The sequence below is a fragment of the Sinohyriopsis cumingii genome, unplaced genomic scaffold (genome assembly GCF_028554795.1).
Source record: "Sinohyriopsis cumingii isolate HCF-2022 unplaced genomic scaffold, ASM2855479v2 utg001392l, whole genome shotgun sequence".
Classification (NCBI taxonomy): Eukaryota; Metazoa; Mollusca; class Bivalvia; order Unionida; family Unionidae; genus Sinohyriopsis; species Sinohyriopsis cumingii.
Genome location: NW_028315992.1, coordinates 883671 through 909375, shown reverse-complemented (window position 1 = coordinate 909375; position 25705 = coordinate 883671). Strand labels below are relative to the sequence as shown.

The 25705-nt window shown below is 35.1% G+C and overlaps 1 protein-coding gene across 1 annotated transcript in view; it reads left to right on the top strand.

Moving 5' to 3' along the window:
- LOC149772578 (uncharacterized) overlaps positions 1-25705 on the top strand; it is a 92459-nt gene that overhangs the window by 35835 nt on the left and 30919 nt on the right. The window contains exons 8-15 of the mRNA XM_089947632.1: positions 3632-5029; positions 5689-5790; positions 8297-8307; positions 9323-10994; positions 11505-11603; positions 12217-13552; positions 13995-14068; positions 19668-19766. Coding sequence (XP_089803758.1) covers positions 3632-5029; positions 5689-5790; positions 8297-8307; positions 9323-10994; positions 11505-11603; positions 12217-13552; positions 13995-14068; positions 19668-19766 — 4791 coding nt within the window. The remainder of the gene's footprint in view (positions 1-3631; positions 5030-5688; positions 5791-8296; positions 8308-9322; positions 10995-11504; positions 11604-12216; positions 13553-13994; positions 14069-19667; positions 19767-25705) is intronic.

Below are 25705 nucleotides of genomic sequence, written 5' to 3'. Positions count from 1 at the left end.
ACCAGGATATATTATTTGAACAAGTGTTGTTGAAAACATGTTTATCGTTTATGTCAGGTACGTTTCAATTAAGAACAATGATAAATGTCCACCCACAATAGCTTATACGTTTCAAACCTGAACAGCCCAGGATATCATACTGCCAGGGACTGTTCAATGATCACATGTTAACTTTATAACAAATATTATATTAATACCTTTGTCTTTTCTTCTATGGAAATACGTATCTCGTGCATACGTGCGAACATCTTTTATAGCAGCCATACCAAAGATGTATTAATTCCTCTGTCACGATATGATTACTTGATTAAAAGACACAAACAATATAATGTAGAGCTACTCACTCAAATGTAAGATTCTGCCAAACGTCATGATAGAAACAACACATAAGCTAAGCAAATGTTTAAAATAATCATCTCGAATAAATTGTTCTCTTGGAAATACAATAGAATTACCAATATCAATGATCAATGAAATAAACGTGCTATCAGCATAGGCATACACTTGTGCTATTTCCCTTGATAACTCGTCCACGAGAAGTCATACACAAGTGTTAGACTGAATTCATCTGGGTATTGTCCCAATGAGTCGAGTGGAGTGAACTGAATACATATGTTTCAAATGAAATATTGTTTTAGAAAATACACTGGCAACCAGATCGAAATAGGTATAGGTGTAAGAAGTTGAGGATTAGTGTTATTTTACGTGCAGTTATACTATACAAGTGATCGATTTACTTGACTAATTAGAAAACGTAAAAGTTATAAAGTGTTCGCTCAAATAATTTTAACTAACTTATGTAATTAAATTTTCATAAAATGTGTGGCATTTGAAGATATAATGAACGTTGAAAAACACATAGACCAGTTATGTAAAGAAACATGCGATTTATCTTATCAGTTGCAACGAATGCTGCATTAGGTATACTTATCATTCCTTTAAGCACAATGAAAACAACAAATTGCGTAGTAATTAATACACTAAGGCAATAAAATAATACTAAAACAGAACCACTTTTTCTAACCGTTCTATAGCATTGACTACGTACACAAATATAACTTTCTTTCTTAGAAATTGTGTTCACTTTTGATAAGTGATTTTCATGTAATGATAAAAAAGATTGAGTATAAACCTCTATATCGCTAACTTGCGGATGAAACATTTTAAAATAATGACCAGTATTGTCATTGTATTTTGGAGAGAAAGAGAGAGAGAGAGAGAGAGAGAGAGAGAGAGAGAGAGAGAGAGAGAAGGTACAGTCAAACTTATTTACAAAATAGATCGAGATCCTCCGAGTCCATAGAAAAAAATTCCTAAAGCTCTTCCAATAAGTTTCTGTGACAGCTTTATGTATCTTATTACATTTATGTGCCATACTATTTATTGTTGAATATTTTATCTTTAAACTGTATAATGTCCATTGTCATTAATAGCCTAATTATGTCCTCTCAATGTATTTCATAAAGCATCCTTACGATTAAAAGTATGCACAAAGTAACAGATGGACAGAGAGACGTAAATGCAGATAAGTGGTTAAAAAACATACAACTGAGCGACCGAACAAAAGTTAAATGTACCGAAACAGATACCATATCACACTGATGTAATATATGCATTTGTGCGGGATGTGAATAACCACACTGATATATAAATGATCCCTATATTAGTGAAAGATAATTAGATTATATTGCATACGTCCTCGTCTTATTAACAAAATCACACTCTTTTCGCAAATTGACATATTAATTCTAGTGAAACCATAAAGATGAATACAGTAACAAGACACACATTTTGAGAACGAACGGATGTTGCTTTTAAAATATTCATTTATTTAGTGTTCGTATTTGACCTGGCGATAAGTCAGTTTCGTATGCGCAGACAATAAAAAACTTTAACAAATTATGCAAATTACTGATCATTCCTTACTGGAAAACTTGGTGACAATTAAACCTCTTTTTTATCTTATATTCTAAATCTGTTTTGTTTTTTTAATTATCATTGTGTGTTTTTTATACGCCTAGTAAAAGCAGAACAGCATAGATCATATGGGGGTCTTTTACAATTATTCCAGGAAATAAAACATATCTTGTTTAATATTTGAATTAAAGACGTCGGGAGGTATCATGTTTTATTTACTATTAAATATACCTTGGGTCTAGTGAGTATTTGAATGGTTTGCTCCATCACGTTAAATCGTGCATGTGTTTCCCGTATTACCCTATTTATATATAACGATATTGTGAAAGTCATCTAAATCTAGCAACAGGAGCAAATTTTATGCATGATTTCAGTCCTAACGTTTGCTTAATATTTTATGGAAATATTATATGTCATGTTTTCAAAGTTTTGTACTGTTGACCGACGCCAATGACCTTTCCTGTTCGATAAATGGTAGACCATTGTATCACGTACTTGTAACATATAAATTATCACTGTAAACAATTGAAATAAGACAAAAACTGCCTTTTACCCAAGATACAAATCTCAAGTATTGTAATGATGATAAATATGAGAGCACGTCACATCAATTACAAAATCAAAGTTATTACTTATCAGAGTAATTTAAGAAATTGAAGAGCGAGATTTCATAGCAAACAAGGAAACTCAAAATTATGCTTTCGGGTATTGTTACTGTAACTTAGCAAACACATTAACACACCGGCAAACAATTTCAATAATTGAAATCCAAACGATTTCCTACCGTTAAAAATTATACGAAGATAGATAGAACTAGAGCTAAAGTTCTTTTGGCAGAGAGACTAGTGCAGCAATGGCACGATCAATCTTTATATATATATATATATAAAGAAACAACCTGTTTAACTGACGGAATATCGACATCTGGTTGTCTGATGGCGTGAATGAGCTGACGTCGGTGGTAAAAAAGACCAGATCACGTGATATTCTATGACAATATCATTCCTTGATGGTTGTGCACTTAGTGACTGCCCATGGTTCCTTTTCGAAATTGCACAGCACAGCATAAATAATGACAGAACAGTGCATTCAACGAACGAAAATTCTATTTTCCGATTTGTCTATCAGGAAAGAACATTTAATCCCGTTTTTTATGAAACAAACACAGGAAAAAATTCTGTATCATTTGTACGTTTACACAATTTCATTTTAAAAATACACAATTTAGAAACAAATTAGTTATAAGTAAATAACTTCGACAGTGTTTACGATTTTAAAATACTCCTTTATAAAATTAGGAATCTTTTGTACAGTACGCATTGGATATGTTTGTACGCTGAATGCTTTCCACAATGTATTACTTTATCTCCATTATGCGAGTTTAGTTTGATTCGGCAAATGTTACTTTAAGTGAGCTATCTTTTCTGTTTTTATTTGCAGTCTTCATTTAGGTCCAGATGGCGTAATCGACAGAAACATAAATATCCTTTCTCCAGCTCATGACGATCAACATAATTTCTATTCGAAATATGATTTTTTTTACGTGAGTAACAAAGTTCACATAATCACCATCATCATCATCGTCTTCGTCGTGATCATAGTTGTTGTTGTTATCATATTTATGTTGTCATCAGATGCTTAATTATAAATTACAGTGTTAGAATGTGGAAATAAATAAAAAATATAAAATAAATGTTCACTCTTCATTTTTCAGGCTCCATTTTAACTGTTGACACCCGAATAAGACATGCAACTGTTGGCATCGAGGGCGCTTTACAAGGGTTGACAATTATGAAGACGGTAATCCATTCCTGTGGTGATGCTATTCGAGTATCTAACGGGCTGGAACATAGCAACATTTCCGAAATAATTGAATCAAGGCTGGTTTTTAATGAAAGAGGGATTGTGCTACATGGTAGTAATGCAGCCCCCTATATAACGATAGAGAAAACAGACATTATGCTGAACACTAAAAGTGGAATTGCTGTGGAAAACTGGGACGGTACAGTGCCAGATTACGCTGCAGCGACACAATTGAATCTGCTTAGTTGCAGACTTAAAAGTAATTCACAGCATGGACTTGAATCATCACGGGCCATTCCAGGGCAAATTCGGGTTGTAAACTGTTCTTTTGAACAAAACTATCCGCAAGGAATATATGTTTATGGGTGGTACACGTATGGATATAACATGAACCTGACGGTGTCTACTTCAAACTTTTATGATAATGCTGAACGAGGAATTTATATGTATCAGTTTTACTCAACTCCGATTGCCATCTCTTTAAAAAACAATACCTTTACTGGAAATGGAGTTCAAGCCGTGTATATGTTTATTTATCCTGCATACGACCAAGTTGATCTTGTTGAAATTATGCAGAACAGATTTTCATACAGCGATGGACTAAATTATCCCATTGAGTTTGAATGCACGAGAATGAAGGATTTTCAATTTCAGAATAACACTTGCATGGAGTCTCGTGGCTGTTTATATCTTAAAAGCAGCACAGATACACAAGCATCCATCAAACACAATACATTTAAGAACATATACGGGGTTTCTAGAAGTGTTGTAAGTTCGGATAATGCTGTATTTAATTTCACTAATAATAAGGTAGAAAATTGCAGCACATCCACACTTCTTGAAATCGGAAATGGTTTCGACCATGTCATAAAGCACAATAACTTTGCTTCAAACAATGGAATATCGTGTTTTCTTAACGTTCTGACCCTTTTTGATAAAGACAAGAGTATACTGGCCCCTGACAATTATTGGGGAGACAATAACATTACAACAATAAAGCAGAAAATATGTGACTTTTACTTAAACGTTGCGGTAGCACGTGTCAAACTGCAATACTATTTTGTAGATCCTTCCATGGAAAATAAGGCTTTCACATACATAGATAATGAGGATAAATTTGACGATAATCTACGGTTACTAGATGGTTCTTATATGTATGGAGGCATAGTTACAGAAACACTGTCCTTGGCTGACCAAACAAATACCCCAGTTCTTGTAAATCGGAGTATTCTAATAGAAGAGGCAGGGGTGGTATGGATACTGGGAAACAACGTATCGTTTACAGAGAACAGAGGAATCGTTGTCAAAGGTTTAGATAGTTATTTTGTATAAATAATTTTGAATTAACAGGATTAGTTCTGAGGAAAACAAAATGTCAGGGTTGAGCATGTTATCACAATCGTCAATTATTTTTTTTTCTTTATGTCTGTTTTAATTTGGTACCATCCTTTTTTTAATGCAGCGATAACCCAAATATTTGTTAGGTAATCAAACACGAAGTCAAAGACAGTGTGATCTAAATATTCTACAAGTAATCACTAACACCGCTGCTGACGATTGGAGATAATATTATTTAAAATTATATTTAATGTAATTTTAAGTTATAAATGTAATATTGACTGTAACCAGTACTGACCAGTTCAAACTGATATGCAGTAAATTCATTATATCATATTATTTTGTAATATGTTTGCTTCTTCTCGTGAAACAATTTGTTGAAAATTTAAATTGTGACGACAAAGATTTGTTTATCGCTTTACTAACCTGCTTTTTATTTGCGTTTATTTATTGTTATTATTATTATTATTATTATTAGTAGTAGTAGTAGTAGTATAATTATTATTATTATTATTATTATTATTATTATTATTATTATTATTATTATCTTTATTATTCTTCTTCTTCATCTTGATATTATTATTATTATTATTATTATTATTATTATTATTATTATTATCTGTATTTTAGGCCAGTTATTCATTGGCAGTAGCAGCAGCTTGATCAATGTAACAATTCTTCGATCAAATACATCTGGACAAATCTGGAAGGGAATCACTTTGCATGGTGGGCGTAAGTATAAACGGTCGCATATTCGCCTGCGACATTAACGATAATATAATTCTGGCCACCTGCAAATCTAACTTATATTTGTAAAACACACTTCTATTTTGCTCCATCGCTCAAAGAAAGCAATATCTACTATGTGATAAAATATATGAGTGAATAATTCATATAGCATTTCAAATGTTATTCAAAAAAGTTACCGTATAATGAATGGCTTCGTTTCGTTTTCTGAATAAATTAACGTTCTGCAGTGATTTTGAAGCATGCACTGCCCGTGAAATAATGATTAAAGCAGCCGACATCATAATTGACTGTTGTAAAGTGTTCTGTATTTAGATATAGCTGATATCTACTTTCGTAAGGTAAATATAATGACATATTACAGGCGGTATGTGGCTATATTCAGTTGCTATAATTGGAGAAGATCCGATCGAAAATGCATAAGATGGTCACTTTATGAGTGAACTAGTTCCTTACATGTAGCGAAACCGTAGTGCTTTTGTTATATATTTTTGAAGGTAAGAGCCGTCGACTTTACTTTTGTGTCCATGCGGTTAAAGATTGTATTACAAGATTATGTTTAGAATAGTTCGGAAATGTTTCACCATGTTAGGAGAGTGACTTTATACAAATTCATCTCCTAAATATAATGTCTCAGACTGTGTAACTTGTTTCACTAGTGCAAAAAGCAAGCGAGTTTTGTTTTGCATTGCTCTGATGGATACAATGATAATGGTTGTAGATGTTATTTAAGTATAATCGCAGATCAGTCAGGTCTGACAGATTTTAAGGTGTAGCATCTGTTAATACAAAGTTTGTTTATTTGAATTGAATTGCAATGACTGGTTACTTACTCAACATTGATCTTGAATTAAATGGAATTGGAAATCATGCAGTCATGTCCATAACAGACACTGCACGTGAATGTTAATAGCTCCATAATTTCGGTTCATAATAAATTCTCATCCATCCATATTTCTCTATCGTTTTTAAACTATGACTATGATTGCAATGATAATACACATTGTAGAGAGAGAGATAGAGAGAGAGAGAGAGATACATAGGGGAAATAGAGAAAGGAGAGAGACAAGAATAATTAGTTATGGTAGAGATATTATATCTACGATAGCATTATTTTAAAGCACTTTGTAGATATTTGTGTGTTCTCCGACCGCTGCAAAACAATTACGTTATAAAATATATTGTGCATTCTCGTATTCAGAAAACATTAAAAGAACGAAACACTTGAATAAACGGAAAGCCATAAACATTGGCCAGTGTTTTCTTTGGACGTATATGAAGATAAATTAACATTTATACTTGCTGTCCCCTAGTTTGGAAATACTATTTTATTAAAATAGTTTGAACTTTGATATAATCAACACGTTTTGGTTTTTGTTTCGTTAGCTTTATTTGGGGATAAGCGCTGAAAGTAAGTTTGCTTCATGCTCAAAATATGTTATGTAAACCAATTATTGTTCTTTTTCCATGAAAAATGAGTAATAGTAGTAGATTTACTTCCAGTTTATATTCCCTTCAAAAACATATGATCGAAGATGGGTTTTCGTACAAACAAAAACCTGCGTTTGTTGCAGTTGTGACATACATCACTTGAATTCAGTTATACTGAACGAATCCTTCAGGTATAATGTGTTGAATGCGGAAATAACACAAATATAACCTTTGCCCAATAAGACATATTTGTTTATAATTACGGGTATAAAGATGAATTTGTTTTGTTCAGATCGGAATTTTTTCAAACTTCACCAGTAAATTATAAGGTGAAATGGAAGCCGAATAGCTGATATTTATATTGTTATTTATTTATTTATTCATTTATAACTTATTTATAACATGTGCTTCATGTTTAGTTCAATAGTGTTGATTGGCAGGATCATTTTATATCTAATAATGTGAATATTTATTTGTGTCAATTGCGTACATTTTGGGTTTGTGTTACGTATGAGCTCATTTCTTTTGAGTCAACCTGCTACTGTGGTTTTTTAACCTTCAAACTTGGAGAATATATATGTTACTAACGAATTCGAGTTCAGGTCATGGGTTTTCCCCCTGGAAAATGAAGTGACCTGTTTCTCTATCGGTAGCTGCTAAAGGACTTCACCTTATCGCCAGTTAGAATGATCTAGAAATTGTTATTCGAACCTTATTTTGATTCTCACCTTACATCTTTGTTTATATTCTAAGGAATGTTTAGTCCTATCTTAAACACCAGTCTTCATAAAGTCTTTTAGTTATCTTTAGTTGAGAGAATTTATTTATATTGGCATATAACACTATTCCATACTCTGGCACATCAGCACATTGGTTTGGACATGCTGCGGGAAATACCTGCAATTCAGTTAGTTTACGTCTGGACTTGTGATACAAAGTTCATGACAATTTAGGAATACATTCACCCTAATAAAAGTTAGGTTTAGTTTTTGTGTTTGTATTCAAGGGAAATGCATTATCTGTTGTACTCAATATGACTTGTTGGTTTTCATTTTTTAAGGCCGCAGAATCGTAAGAATATTAGTGTTAGGATTTATACTCTTAGAAAAGTAACCGGAAAGAGCAAAGGTCAACAAGTTTTGTAAAATTTAACAATCAATTTATTTCCCTAGAACACAATGTGAAAATGAGAAAAGAATGAACTTACTATTTTGCGAATTAAATCCACAAATAACCCAATAATTTAAATTTCTGAATAAAATTCAGTAAAAGTCCCAAACAAATCCAAAAATTGAAGTCGATAACGTTACTGTGGTAGCTATTAAAGTGTTGATGTGTCAACATTCGTTTCGTTAAATCAAAGTCATATAATTTCAGATTTGTATTCAGTATAAATTCCTATTAATGTCCTTATACAAGTAATTTATAAGAGGACTTCTGTATTTCCAGAGCAAATATTCACTTGAATTCTTTAATTTGAGCTAAAAGGATTCCAGCCCAAAACTATTTGTCACAACATATATACAACTTGAAAATGCTATCTGTTACAGCATGAATGACCAAGTATTCACAATTAAAAGATTATATTGTTCCCTAATTGACCTCAGTTGTCAATTAGCATTTTCTGACCAAAAACATTACTTAATGGAAAATAACCTTCTAGAATGATCCTGATGTTTACAAAACATACCCTGGGTTATGAATAAATAATTTATTTAACTCCAAAAATGTGGTCCAAATAGACAGATTCACTTCGTCTATTTACACGATCCTGATATGAATCCCAGACACAGAGGGAATCAATTAGCTATGTATTAGCTGTTTACATAAAACGAAATAACAGTCAGATGAAGCAGAAATGAACTCAGGTTTGGACAAGGTCAAGGCTCACATACAATGTTACGTTACAATAGCATGTAAGGAAATAAAAGAAATTTGAAACCTAAGAAACATATACTTAAATATACATAACACTTCCCCTCATAAGGAAACCTTTTCATACGCCAATAAAGAAAACACCTTTCCCAATTATAGGCATTATGTGGATAATTGAAGTTTTTCCTAAACAAAACTTTTAAATAATCAGTTAACACGCCAATCGAACCAACTTGCCAGAACAAATATTACTTTCTATGTTTATAGGCATCAACACTATTTCTTTGCCAAATTGTGCAGGAGAGTGAGCTTACTTTTAAAGAAAATTACTCTTTCAGGGCTTGTATTGATGAAGACAAACATCAGCGGCGTAAGTGAAGCAGTCAATGTACAATCACTGAATATGCAATCCCAAGCAGTCATAAATGCATCAGCCGATTTAATCACCGCAAAATCTGTATTTCCTTTATTATACCACACCGTAGAAGTTCGAGGCACACATTTAAGCAATTCTGGTACTTTCCTTTATGCACCGAGTCTAACTGGAGACCTATATATTCTAATAGATTCGTCAAATTTTATTTTGGAGAGACACACAGTGCTAATTATGCTAAATGATTCACAGAATATTAATATCCAACTCTGGAACAGCACATTGCAAAGTAGCACATCAAATGTCATAAGCATCACGGAACTAAGACCTCAGCAGAATCTGACACAAGTTAATGTAGACATACAGAATAGTAGATTAAGTTCTGGATCTAGTACAACGATATATGTTTCTACCTGTTCTGTTCATTTCAGTCTTGTAACACAAGGCAGTATTTTCTCCAGTTTCTACTATAGCATTTACATTAATGCACAGTCCTCTGATACGAATGCTATTCAGAACTCATTTACTGCTGGGCAAAGAGCGTTTTCCTTTCACTTCTGCAGCAGACAGTTTGAAAATGTGAATGTTAGCCGTACTATAATTATTCAAAATAATACATTCACAACATCTGCATATGGGGAGGATATTTACTACTTCAGCTGCTATACAAATGAAGCAAACCACGAATTCGATATTCAGAATAACATTTTTGCACAACCTGGAATCACAAATAAACAAGGCGTCGTGATCAGCCAATGTTATCCCTGGTACAACACAGGCAATATTTATTTATTTAGAAGCAATACATTCTATGGGTATGGAACTGTTTTAAATTTTAATGGAAAGACAAACGAAATTCTGATATATCATAATACCTTTGTGAATAATTCGTATGTTCTGACATTAAACAGCAGAGATTACGGTACAGGGTTTGTAAATATATCTGAGAACCTTATAGAACATAACAGTGCGGATGGAATCCTGCAGATTCAGCCTTATGTGTCTGATGAGAACGTTCGAATTCATGTCATTAACAACACATTTATAAATAATACTGGCTCGGTAATTACAGTATCGGCTCCTTTTATACTTCTTAGACAAAATGTCTTCGCAAATCAGGATGCCAGCTACAACCTGAAAGTCATTCCTGACAGAGAAACATCTTTCACAGGCAAAGTTATGAATGCGTCTTTAAATTATTGGGGAACCACTAATGTATACTCCATTGGAAAACAAATATATGACGCAGCCTATGATGCTTTGTTACTTGATGTCATTTTCCAACCGTATCTCGGATCGATGAATCTGTCTGACATTATGGATGCGGACACCGCCTTCGTAAATTCCAACGGAGAAATAGGAGGTATCGTAAATGAAACAATTTTGTTGTCAAGTGATAGAAGCCCTTACATGGTGACCACAAATATTGAAATTAAGGAAGAGGGAACTCTTACACTGGATGCAGGTGTGACCTTAAAATTTCAAGCTAATCTTGGAATATATGTGTTTGGTAAGTACATATTCAATTATATAATTTCAGCAGCATTGTGGTCACCTTTACAATCTACTCGCTGCAGCATGCTCTGCTAATTGGTTTGCATCTCATAAGTGCAATTTCAAATTCAACTTTATCAATTCCTTGTCTAGAGATTAATGTCATGGGTGTTTGCGTTAAAGTTGTCATGAAAAGATACATTATTAGACACACACAATCCATGTGTGGACTTTTGTTTCTGTGTTGCGTTTCTTCTGTCGATTTATGCTTTTGATATAAATTAGACAAAACATGTAGCTTGGACATACCGAAAACTGAGAAAAATGTATCAGCTTATTTGCAATGGATTCTATCTTACTCTTGTACCTAAAATATGCCGTAATTACACTTTACATTACATATAAATGCTCCATTACATGCCTATTTTGCTCAAGTTCACTCCATTTATAAAACTTTACTAAGTAGATGTTATCGTTCATCTCCTACTGTAAACCATCATATTATCATTTTCAGTGTAAATTTCAGGTTCATTAATTGCTCTGGGCAATGCTTCACATCCAGTTCAGCTTTTCTCGGAAAGTCATGACCAAAAATGGCAAGGCATAGAGTTCAAATCAAACAGAGGTATACTTACTGTTTGAATTTGTAAGGATATTTGCGCAGTGTAAGGTAATGAGATTATATGTAATTTGTGTTAGGTTGCTCATTGTCGTAATATGTTTGCTAAGGTTAGTGCAACACTAACACATGTCCAAGGATACAATTTAACTTTTATCGAAATAAATGGTCGATCAGATTAAAAAATGGAAAATATTGCATAAAAAAATATTTTAAAAGTCAAAGAGGCTTAATCAGTGGTTATTATTTACAGTAGTTAAATTAAAATAATTACAGCGACCTTTGATAAATTTCAATTAAATTAAAATTAGGTTAATGACCGCTCATTGCAGCAGACTTTGTGTCTCGAACTTGCATTAAATATATCTGCATTCTAGTTTTCGACATTTGGTACAAATATTATGCTCAAGTGTTATTGTATGTACAGTTGCTGCAACACGTCGGAATTATATAGTTTGAAATACGTTCTGGGAAAAATGTCAGAAATTGGTAGTGTATTGCATCAGGTATATATATATATATATATATATATATATATATATATATATATATATATATATATATATATATATATATATATATATATATATATATATATATATATTATTTACATTTGCAGGCAATATGCTGTCAACTTTACGTAATATTCATCTGAATAATACGTTAAAAGGGGTATCTATCAACGGAAATTTTTCAGAGATAAATGGTGTTGTGTCCAACTTCTCACAAGAACATGGCTTTATCTTTACCATTACGAAGGATGACTCTTCCTACTATGATGTAAAGGTTGAAAATCTTATTGCTGCCAACAATACTAAGAGTGGAGTTTTCATCCGTTCAGAACAAATACCAATGAACTATCCAAAGATAGATATTGAGACTTGTTTAGTACATGGGAACAATGAGTATGGGTTCAGTGTCGAAGCAAATGCCACAGTAACTATTTCAAAATGTCACATTGTGGATAATCATTTGAGTGGAGTCTACATTAACGCTGGTGGGAAAACCCACCTCTTCTCATCTGTGTTGTCTCTGAACCGTCAGTATGCTTTAAACGCTTACAGGCCCTATGAAGTCCTACTTGAATCTTGCGAAGTGACTGATCATAATTACGGCAGCTATACTTATTGGGGAGGATGGAATACGCGACAATATATAGACATATATGTTGATCAATCATCATTCTTCAATGTGACTATGAAACGTAATCGCTTCGTAAATAATACTGCGGACGGAATTCGTTTAAATAAATATTACTATGTTACCAGCGACTACGTCTTTACTTTAGAAGATAATATATTTCAGAATGGCAATAGAACGTTGTTAATTTGTTGTCAATCGTATTGGCATGCAAACGACATCATATACGTTACGATTCGTAATAATACTTTCGACAGCATCATGGACTCTGTGTTTCAATTAGCATATTTTGAAATAGATAGAATGTCTACCTATTTGATAATGAACAACACGTTCAAAAACTGTGTTTCGTCAGACTTTATTGTCTTTACAGGAAATGTTGACGTTGGATCTAACGTTAATATTACGATTCACAAAAACAATTTTCTAGATAATAATGTACATTCAACAATAGTGTTGAATTCTTACTACGATACTATAACAATATCTGAAAATATTTTCAAAAACATAGGAGTCGAATGTGAAGTGCTGGGACCAGATTTCAAAAGTACCTTTGATATTGATGCTAAATTAAACTTTTGGGGTGAATCAGAAGGGGTGAAAGTTTCAGAAAAGGTGTGTGGCTTCGAGAAGAACATGGCAAAATCTTTTATTTACTATGTTCCTTATTATATCGATGATACAATGCAAGCAGAACTTACACAGGAACATGACACAATCAACCTCGATGGTGCTTTGGGAGGAGAAGTGACAGGAAATATTATTTTAACAAAGCAGATGTCGCCGTACAGAATTACTCGATCGATTCTGTTGAGGTGAGTAGTTTTAACTTTCAGTACAATGTTTGGATCAATGTGTAATATGTTTTTGTCTATAGAACGATTATATGACAAACATTTTCTGTACGTTTGGTTTTTAAAGGGAAATGATTTGAATTGTGATATGCCTGAGGCATGGTAAATGGATTCCTTTTCATTTGGTAAATGGTGCTTGTTATGCGTGTGCACTTGAATGTAATACTGAACTAATGGATCTTTGTCTTCTAACGGTCGTGATATCGTCAATTTCTTCATTTCAAAACCATATTTTGAAATATCCTTCGATGTTTTCATCAGTGACGGTGAAAGTTAGGACTAATTTTATTTTCCCAGATGAAATTGTAAGAATTTAACCCAGTCCTTTGTAGAAATATACTACTTCATAAAAGTGTCACATGATATTCTGTCGATTGCTGAAATAAGAACCTCTGTATTTCAGACATGATTCAAGACTCGAAATTGAAGATGGGGTGAGGCTTCAGTTTGAACAGGATAGAGGAATTTATACATTCGGTACGTTTGCAATCTGCCATTTGGTCACGAATAATACGATAAATGCAACGGTATAGTTAAAGTTTCTGCTATTTCAAAGTGTATCGAAAAGTTATTGCATTTTAAGTGAAATCATTTTTAACAAACAAAGCATGCATGCAGGTATGCACAGATAAACACGTATATGACTATATACATACATATACATACATGCATACAAACAGATGGGTAGTCAGTACACGTGCAAAATATACATTATGATAATTTCAGCCTTGTTTCTGCTCACGTTCAAACAAGTGGGAGAGTACTGGTAAATTGGTTACGGTGGAAGTTCGCTTGTTTGAATAAGAATTAGGATCTGTAATTTCACTGGTAATGAAAGATGAGACCGTGAAATCCAGGGAATAATAAACTTTAGATGCAATATATATTTATGTCTTCATTTGCATTTCTAGCTTTATGTCAACACCCCACCCCTATGTCCTCACATTTCCAGATCAATTTTAATCGCTAATTCAATATTATATTCATTTTCGTATTAGGATTTCAATATCAACATTTTTAAGCTTAATTAAGTAGCTTATTTATACGTTAACGAATCGGATTCCTTAGGAGATCAAATACTACCTCGCAAATCCAGCCCTGTAGATTAAACCGTTCTGACTCTTAAGCTAAAGGTCATCTGCCTACCTCGGTGGCAGAGTGATACAGGGATTTCCCCTTGTTAATGGGATTGTCTCTAAATTTAGTGATATCACCAGTTATTACATCAGCTCGTGTCGAGTCGTACCATCTCTAGAAACAAACAGTCCTCGCAAATCCATACAGGCCGTTTCGAAGTTTTTTTTACTGAAAACAAATTGGAAGAGTTTCATCTTGAAAGGGTAAAATAACCTGTCTATAAATTGCCAACGTGTATGTTCTTCCCGAAGCCGAGGTCCAAGTTTCCTAAACTTATATGTTAACGACTTGAAAACTGCTCTGGTGGATTAAGTGTTTAGAGAATCCGCGTTGAATTCAGGCAGTCGCGAGTTTTGGACCCCAGCCCAGGCATGCCAAGGACATGTAAAAATGGCATTAGCAGCTGCCTTGCCTGGCGTTCAGCACAATTATGTCGTACAGATTTAAACTATCGGTGAAACCAGTCTCATAACCACTGAATATGTGTAGTGGTCTCTAGTTGTCATTCCTTCAATACATGTCAAATTCCCATTCTGTGGACAGAACTAAGAGGGTGGCAATTCTTTGAATAATAAGGAAATGACGCAGTAGTATAATTTGAAGGACGGAAGCATCATCTTGCACACAAGGGCCCTAAACCATACCATTTACTTTGGACCGAGATGGAGAGCAACAGCAACCTCAGTTACTGTCTTGCGTTATCAGAATAAACGACCGACTACGTGGATCAATGTCCCATACACCGTCTCAACCTTACGAAATGGACAACCTTATGCCAGACAAGATGGCTATCTTCCTTCACGAAAATACTCGGCCATATAACACTGATTTCAGTGGTCCACGACCGCAACGAATCATAACGAATTAGCCGCCAGAAAACGAACTTGTCAAGTTTGAAGACTTTGATAGTGCTTTTAGTCACATTGCTGTGTAAAATGCCCAGCTCAGTGCTGTAATACTCAAGAACCAACTTCATGAAACCAGTTATACGGCAGACAACTCCACATAGTGCTGCTAAATCCGCACTTCCTGCGGACGAGGACCAGTCTATCTAGATACTCTCATAGATTAGTCTAACCCGCAAAGTACAGTTGGGTAACTCATGTAGAGGACGTCTGGTTAATATCGGCACCCTCAAAGATCAATCTTACCCTTACATTACCTCAATACACTTCTGGCGAACGATGTCCATCTTGGTGGCTCGGTAAACGAAATGGTGATTCTTTAATCGTCCTCAAGCATCTGCCATCTAAAGGGAGTCTCGTCTTGGTCACACATTGGAAGTTACATGATCTAACTCATAACCTGACGCAAGTATAGGGAGTCGCCATCCGCAACCTGCTTATCCTTCTGCAACGAAGGTAGCTTAAGAGACATTGTCCTTACTACCTTAAATTAAAAACTGCCAAACGTGGCTTTCAAGTATCCATGTTCTTGTTAGGTTTACTGTAATGAGTGAAACTTCATTTTGCCGGCTTTGACTAAACTCCTCTCGTAACTGCCATCTGAGTTCTTTCCTCCGTCCCCTATATCACCTACCTGATCTATAGTTTCAGCATCATGTGATCATTGTTTACAGAGGAATCTACTTTAAATCGCTTCTACAATCTAACAAGTTATACGATGTGTTGATACTGTTAGCAATGACGATTATAAGTTCTACGTGTTTATGAACGTTTTCTTCTCGCCCATGCCGTTTTAGTTTTCCATTTGGATACGCGCGATTTGATTCGTAACGTCGTGACCGTCTGATCAAAGTTGAATGTAATATATTTGGAGATCTTCAATGGACGGAACGCAGCTTATATTCTCTCACCCAGAATCGTGAACATGAAAGGGTCAAATTTGTAACATAGAGTCCCAGCACACTATTGCCATGGTCAGAACAGCAGCTGTGAACGAATAGCAGGTAGAACGAGATGCAATGTTCTATAAATGCACCTTTCTTAAAGCCGGTCATTGGCGAAGCGACTATGGCAGTTTTTATCATCTAATCTATTTCCCACCGCTCATGTTACCTCGTGGTTAGAACGTCCGTCTCGGATGCGGAAGATCGGGGATTTGAACCCCGTATGAGTCATCAGCAAAGCCGATAAAAATGGTACTTGCAGTTTCCTCCATAGGCGGTCAGCCTTAAGAGAATAGTGATACAACTGGTTCGCCTGGTGGAAGGATACTGTAACTGGGTGGGACATCATGCTACATGTCTTTGACATCATGCCCCAGTGTTAGATGTCACTATAAAATGCCATATTGGAGACGTCGTAGCAATATGACTGAAATATATTGTTAAAGCTTCGTTAAAAATCGAAATTAGATATCATAATATCTTTGTAACAAACCACCATTGATACATTCCTTCCATCTTTAACAGTTTGAGTTACAGCCGAGTGAATAGCAAATCAGCCAATACAATTTCACAGGAATATCCCTAGAACACATGCCATTAGAAAGTTGTGCTACTGAATGTACAACCTGTAAAACCCACAGTTCTCGCGGTCTAGGTGTAACAGGCAAATGGACATCGATCGTTTTAGCTAGCGTTTCACGAGACCCTTCCTATTTCAAAAAACATACATTTATGTCCGCAGCATGTCAAAGATCCGGTGGGTTTAGGGCTCTAATCGTTCGTTCCTGAATGGGGAAAATTGACGATGACCACAAATGGGTTTCTGGATATTCGCTATCCCATATTAACGCACATCGCAAGCCGTTTCAGGGTGAGTTCAGCTAAAACCCAGCACTTATCACATGGTCGTCAACCTAAGCATATTTATTTAAATAGTTTGCGCTGTTGGGTTTGCGATGCATTATAAAAAAGAGATATAATGTCTAACGTTGTGTTGACTACGTATTTATATTTTTTTTCGACTACAGCAGGCTTAAAATCATCCAGCTAGTAACATTTTTGGAGCAAGGCATGAATTCACGTGTTAACCTCTTTTGTATTCTCATTTTCCTTGTCAACACGGATATCCAGTATCCTTTAGAGAATTATGTTGACTAGTTCTGGAAACAACGTCCACGTAAACATAATGTGTTTCAGAATTCAAATCGTGCAGTGTAGATTCCTTGTTGATAAGGAGCAATCTACCTCCTAGAGTACTCCTATTCACGCCGACTTTTTCTCAATGCGGCAGCGGACTTTATGACCCTTGACTCACTCCTTTGCCCACATTACAATGATTATGTGGTCTAAACGGAGGCCGAAACTTGAACATTTGACCCATTTCCACACTCTGAATAATACCAAGTTACATCGTGATGGCAAGAAAATCACTCTTGACTCATGTCGGCGGTACCCACTCTGTAACTGCAAGCCTCTGTAATCACGACCGATGTGGATGCGAATATGAGGATTGGGGAATAAATCTCTTCGCAGTTCAGTATATCATGGTAGTGTGGTCTTCGATTACATATCAAACATCTTCGAGATTAAACCAGTTTCTTATTGGTGGAGCTATGTACATGAAGTTCCGATAATACAGATCAGTATCACTCATGAAGCTCACCGATTTCATTGCAAAGAAGATGCTACGTATCATATGTCTTAATATATCTGTGATATTTCTGTCTATTCAGGACACTTCATCTGATGGTCATCTATTGGGCTGAGTACGAGCTCTAAGTTACCGCTCCGGTGGCCTAGTGGTTAGAGCGCCCGCCTCGGATGCGAATGTCGTAAGTTCGATCCCCGGCCAAGTCATACCAAAGACCTACAAAAACGGTACTAACAGCTGCTACGCTTGGCTCTCAGCAGTAAGAGGTTAGTGTTAGGACTGGTCGGCCTGGTCTCAGGATACTGTGACTGGGTGAGACATCATGCTTCATGTCTGAGGCACGATGCCCCAGTGCAAGACATCACTATAAACTGTCACACCGCAGACATCGTAACGATATGACTGCGAAAAACGTTAAAGCGACGATAAAAATCCAAATCGCACACACACACACACACACACACACACACACACACAGCTACACGTGTTACCCAGGACAACAGATCCCTTTATACAGGGAGATCACGCATCAATTTGCCTTGAAAAAGTGGAAGGACGATACACCAACACGGACATATTTAACCTGAATAAGGTACGACATATATTCCGCATATCGGACTAAACACACAAGAAAGAATTTGATTCCTATATCGGCTCGCGAAGTTACGACTGTTACCTCAAACATATCCTTTGGGAGAAACTGTTTATTACCTGAAACTATGCCCTCTGATGGAATTTTAAATACACTTCTCCTATTTGATAGGATATCTTTCAAACTAATATGCTTTTTCTCGATCTGGAGGAATGTACACCGTTGTGCAAAAGGTTACCTTTCCGGGGTATTCGACGGCTAGATAAAGATACGGCTTCAAGACTTCCTTTGGATTTGAGGGGCGGAACAGGTTTCCCATTCGAAGCTATTCCTCTAAAAATAAAGTCTATTTTAGAGAAGCTGTCTTACATACCTTAGGGTAACGGAGATGGTCTCTTCAGGGTAAGTGGATCTATATCCCTCAACTTACCTATTAGCCTAAGGTACTTTAACTGGGTATTGTATTTGACGAATAAACCATATTTTCTAGCAAAATATGTTGTTTTTTTTCGATAATACCTACCAATTCACACTGCTCACCAGTCTCCACGACGTTACATCCATATAATAAGTATGTCGTCCGCTCCAGTAGGAACTGACAATTTCATGGGATTTGGCGCCAATCCCGCTATCAAAGGGAGATCACTATATAACTGCCACTGTGGTGGGTAGATAACTTCCAGGTTTTTAGCTTAAAAGGCTTAATATGGGAGGGCTGGATTTGCGAAATTGTAGCAGTTCTCCTACGGTATTAATATTGGGCATGTATTATCAAAGAATAATATTTACTCGTAAAAAGTATTGTTTTTTTTCTGCAAATTCTAATTGTTTATATTGTTTTGCTTAGGTTCAATTCACGCAAGAGGGCTTGCCGAATCAAGGATTATACTTGAGGGAGTAAATGCATCACAATGGTTTGGGATTATTTTGAATTCGACAGTGGCAGGTACATCGTTGAGATTTTATAATCCAGATTTTGCATTTGATATCATAATCCATCGTATTGTCAGATTATTTAACATTGTCTCATTGTTGTCATCTATGGTAGAAACACATGCAGTTCTTGACAGTTTGTCCTCCAAAGGAGATGGTGGTTGAGGATTGACTAAATAGTTCATTCCCTTGATAGTTTTACCTTTCTCTTCTCCGAACAGGTGACTCACTTGGTAGTTATCCCTTTCGCTCCTGCAAATCCAAAACGTAATGCAGGGGGAAATTGGGTTGTATTTTATAGTTCTTCAGCGGATAATTTGATGTCAGATAAAGCTTATATACATTTATTTACCCAATGTTTTGAAAAATTCGTAAATGACTGATGTTTTCTATTTCAAGAATTTAATCTGAATACGGTTCTTTCAAGCTGACTGTTTCAAACCACCTGAATTGGGAATAGGCAATGATGTCAAAGAGATTATAATGTTTCACTGAAGCAAATATGTAAATAGATGAATTAACGGCGAAATATTGTGGACAATAATTTGCTATATTTCGCTATTAATTAGACAGCAAATTCTGTATTATCTATTTACAATGTTCAAATATTGTAACCAGTGTCATTGTCATTATTGTCATCCCTGGACCTATATTTACCCTAAATATATTCAGCATTATTCATGCCTGATTGTTCGCATGACTGCACGTTTAATAATACACAATCGGTTATTACTCGACTTTAAATTATTTTTTAATTTTTTTTTATAACTGTATAATGCATTGCCTGTTTACCAAAGGAGACACATAATCGCTCTCAAATCATATATTGGAGAAGCTAAATCGATAAATCTACGACTTTTCAAAGTTTCTTACAAGCAACTGAATTCCATGAACGGTATTCACAAGTATGTTTTATCGTGGTTTTTGCAAAAAGAGCATACAACTAGAATTCGTTACAATTCTTTCTAATTGACATGAACGAAGTAGACTAAATATATCAACACGGTAACATGTCTTCTTTAAACACTTTATCTTATCGTAATACATTAGACGAAATACTTATAACTCAAAAATCTAACCTTCCCAGTCTAAAACGTTTAAGAGAAACACTTTAAGTTACATGCCCACCCAGTTGGAAGTTAAGATCGAACAATGTGCCCTTAATAAAAGGACTGTCGCCAAGTCTCGGGACTACTTCCGCACGCGCCGAGTAGCACGCTCTCTGCAGCCAGATCTCCCAAACCACATACAAGCTGTTCGGAAGTTTTCCACCTCAAAACAAGCTGTAGAACTGTTATTTTTTAAGTGGAAGTATACTCCATCTATACATTTGCCAATGATCTGTTCCTACTTTCTTCAATGAAAACTATTCTGGCTTTATGGTATATTTATTTTGTTGTCCTCACACACATAGACCTACTTGCTTCTTATACGCATTGGGCGACTATCCCATCTCCTCACCTACCTATAGATGTATTTAAATGGGCGCAGCTTTTGTGTGATTTAGAAAACGAGTTTAATATTTCTGTATTATTTCCACTTCATTCGAATACAAACGTTTTCTATATTAATTTAGGTTGCTAGGTTGTTCTACTGATTTTACCTGGATAGGCCATCATTCTGATTTTTTCTATAGGAAACATTGTTTTGCAAATTATATTATAGCCTTCACTTTGTAAATATCAATAAGGACAAATATATCAGAACAAATACACATCTTAGAAGCTCAAAAACAGTTAAACTTGGATTTATACAAAAGCAACACTACGCAGCCTGATTCAAATAATATTGAACAAGCTCAAAATAGACCTTTTAATCACAATATTATACTTACTCAAGAGGAAAGAGACTCATACGAGGGTATACCTAATATTAATGAATACAGTATATCTCTAAAACTAATGGAAAATGGTTAATGTCCTGGCACAAATGTATTTACGGTAGATTTATATAAATTATTTTGGAAAACTATTGGGGATTTCTGTGCAGATCAATACATAATGGATATACTGTAGAAAAACTTACGGATTTTCAGACTCAAGGAGTCATTACATGTCTACCATATGAAGACAAAACAGAAGGGATATCACAAACTGGAGTTTCTATCACTCCTTAATATTGACTCTGAGAAAGTTCTGGGAGCTATTGCAGATAGGATTTAGAATGTCCTTCATCAATAATCAGTGATATGCATAAAGGCTGTATGAAAGGTAGATCCACTGGAGAAAATATCAGGCTATACTATGATACTACGGATCAAACGAGATAAACAAAATATAAAGTTTTATTATAATTAATAGAATTCGACGTAACATTCAACTCAATTTACTGAAGTTGTGTGGAAAATGCTTTACAATTTTTTAACTTTGGTGATCCTGATTGTATGCGGTTTAAGCTCTTTAATAATAACTCTAACATTTGTTTTGTAAATCATGGAAATATGTCATCATTTTTAGGCTTGAAAGAGGATATCATCAAGTGGATACTTTTGCGCCTTGTTTATTTATTATCGGTGTTGAGATTTTAGCTATAAATATAAAGCATATGCGGATGTATGGGGTCTCGTCATTGATGTCAGCATAAATTAGGCGAGAATGATGATGACGATTTTATTTATCTCGATGGATCTCATCATTCTCTTAAAGTAACTATTTTGTACGTTGATCTAATATATTCGGGTTATCGGGATTTAGACATAACATAAACGATAAATGCTATTTGGTTTGAAAAGAAGAACATTTCTAATAAAACAAAATGACCAGATATGGAACTAAACTGGTCTTCTTCCATCTCTACCCTTCTTGGCAGCGATCTTTCTCTAGCCTTACAACAAATGGTGGAAATTACCGACAGGAAACAACTATTAAAGGCAAAATGAAATCTGGCAAGCTGGAGTCAATAACATTTTATTAGTTGGTGAAGTAATTGTTGTAAACGATATTGTTCAGCCCATAATCAGGCATCTTTTTTCAGCCATTCCAAATACATCAACACAAATTGAATTAGTACTAAATCGTAACATATTTAAGTGTAGGGTGTAAAGGTAGAACGAATTAAACGTGATATGCTGGTAGCATCTGGGAAGGCTCGAGGTTTACATATGATGCAAATGTATTCATTAATTATGTATATTAATATAAGATGGGTTTAAAGATTAATAGAAAACGAGGATGGAGCGTGTCATAACCTAGCCAAATACAACTATGCTCAGAAATAAGAAAGGATATTTAGAATTTAGGGTGGAGAAAATTATAAGAAATTTGTAAGCGCATTAGAACAAGTTTTGGAGAGATGTAATTTTGGCAGTATTGAATTGAAAAGAGAATCGGCTAAATCCAAATTAGAATCAATATATGATGTTGTTTAATATTTTTAAACTGTTGTGCCACCCAGAAAGTTCCATCAATACAATTCCTTGAAAGATGCCGGCATTGCAATTCGTAATGATATAGTTGTTGATCGAGGCAATGTAATACCTCCTGATGTGATAAAACAACACGCCGGACGAACATGTTTTGAAATACTGATCATATTTATCCAAAATTCCAAAATCTTGGAAAGATGAAATCAAAACCATCTGGCTCGCAATATGTTTGATAAGCAGGAGGATAAAGTAATGAGCTTGCGAAAACAACATTCGTTCAAGTTTGTTCACAAAGAGGTTTTGAAAAAGACAACGAGACAACTCACTGTTAAGCAAGAACGCGGATGCAATTATTAAATAAAGATATAACTAGTGAAGAGATGTCTAAGCTTTTTAGCCGAGCGAAACATTATCCTATGGATATAACGTTGATCTCTTTTATTTTAAATTAATTAATATAAGAATTGTCACTAACAACTTTTTAAAAAGAATTAACATATTTGAGTGAGAAAAAGGTCTTGAAGATTGCAATATTTGTTCAAAGATTTGCTATTTTTTTACTAAAAGTTTTTCACAATGCTCTCTAAATATTGTCATGCTCTCTAAATATTGTCCATTTGTCCAAAGAAGAAATACTTTAGAATGTGAACAATTGGACACTTTGTGTAATCTCTTGCTAATTTAGGCTAAATATGATATTTGAACTTACAGGTTCAACATGGAAATAATTCCATTTATGTTTTAAAGCAAATAGATGAAGTGCAAAAAACATTAAAAAATATGCCTTTAAGTTAAACAAAAGAAAGGACCGGTTTCTTAAAATATGGCGTCAACATTGAACTTGCAACTTGTGCAATTTTAGAAAACAGGAACTAATTATGTAATAGTTTGAAGTCTTTGTCGACTATACAGTTTACACTTGTGTCAGCCTATCTAATGTGTGCCGAAAGTGATTGCGTGCAATTTACATGTGTTCATGTGTGCCTTTTCTTTTTATTAGTATTATATAGTGTAAATAAATTAATTCATTTCCATAACTATTTTGATCATAAGGCGACATTAGTATGGTGTTTTTCGACCCATATATCAACATATTACGGGGATAATAACAAAATAAAAATAATTTAAAAACTAAGGACGTTGCAGTGCAGTTTTTTGTGCATGTATGTTGCGTACTATAAAAAATATCCATAATTGTATTGCTTTACTATTTCCACCTAGGTCATATGGGTATAGGTATATTCCTGTGCACTATTTTGTGGTAGCGTCCACTTCATAGCCAGTATAAATGACGCTTTTACTCGTAGAGGCAGCATACGGGTATTTTTCCAGAGGTGAAATTTGTTACAATTGATTTGTTAGCGCCCACTTCGATAAGTATTAATAAAAACGCTTGAATTAGTCTCCCTGTAATGACTGATACGTGCACTCATTTACAGGTAATTATTATATTGTTTCCCTCTAACCGCACACTCTGAAGTTATTACAACAATTCGCGTGATGCTCGCATTTGTCTTAGAGATTTAGCTCAAGGGAAAAACTAAAATGACAACTACCATAAATGGGTAGCTTTCTCCAGTTGTGAATATACGAAATCCTGACGAACTTGGATATTATTGGCAGATGTCAATGGGCAGCAGAAATGATTTACCAAATGGAAAGGCATAGAAGCTCACGTTACATTAATGGACGAGGATTTCGTCAGTTTGCAAGCTCGAGTTCAACACCATATCGTATGCTGTGGAGCTAGATAGAGAGAAAACAAGCAATCTCTGTTATCATCTCGCAGATCACAATTAAGGACCAGCTACGCGGATCGCTTTCCCAAACCGCATCCCACCCTAAATAAATGGTCAACGTCATGCTATCAACAACCTTCCAGCTCCATCAGAACCCATCTCTGCCATATACTTCCGATCGGTCACCACAATCGATCATACCGTATCAGCCATTATAAGAACAAGCTTTGTCTAGTGTAACGAACCCAGATAAAATAGGCACTCTCATGAATGTGCTGATATACACGCCCTATGTACTCTTCCAGCATCCACCTATAGTCCCTTCACTTGGTTCGCATGTCTTTGAGACCCATAGAGTGGGCGATCCTTTTCGCGAACGTTTTTCTCTACGAGAGCCCCACTTACGGTAAACAGTTGAATCCATTTCACGCGGCACTTGTCACAAATTCCGGTTGAGGGAATGATCAAATTATTCGCTACCAAGCAGACACGATAGTACACGCACGGCTGGAGTCCTACTGACCCAACAATTAGTTTCAGAGGGACACAGTATCATTTTCATTCCATCTTCGCCTTTGTCCAGGTTTCTTTCATCAATAAACCTGTCACTCTTTTCGTATGTCGTCCATCCAAGCGATCTCAACTAATTTTTATCACTTCTTTAGTTATGATAACAGAACACGACATGATCTAAAAGCCGACCAGTGACACACTATGCAAGCAGTGTGGACTTGAAAGATGCGCATTTTCACGTTCCCAGTCAAATGTCGTCAAGCACGTTCTACATAGAAAACATTTGGCAGATAAGAGTACTCCAATTTGGACTAAAATAAACTTCCATCTCAGAAA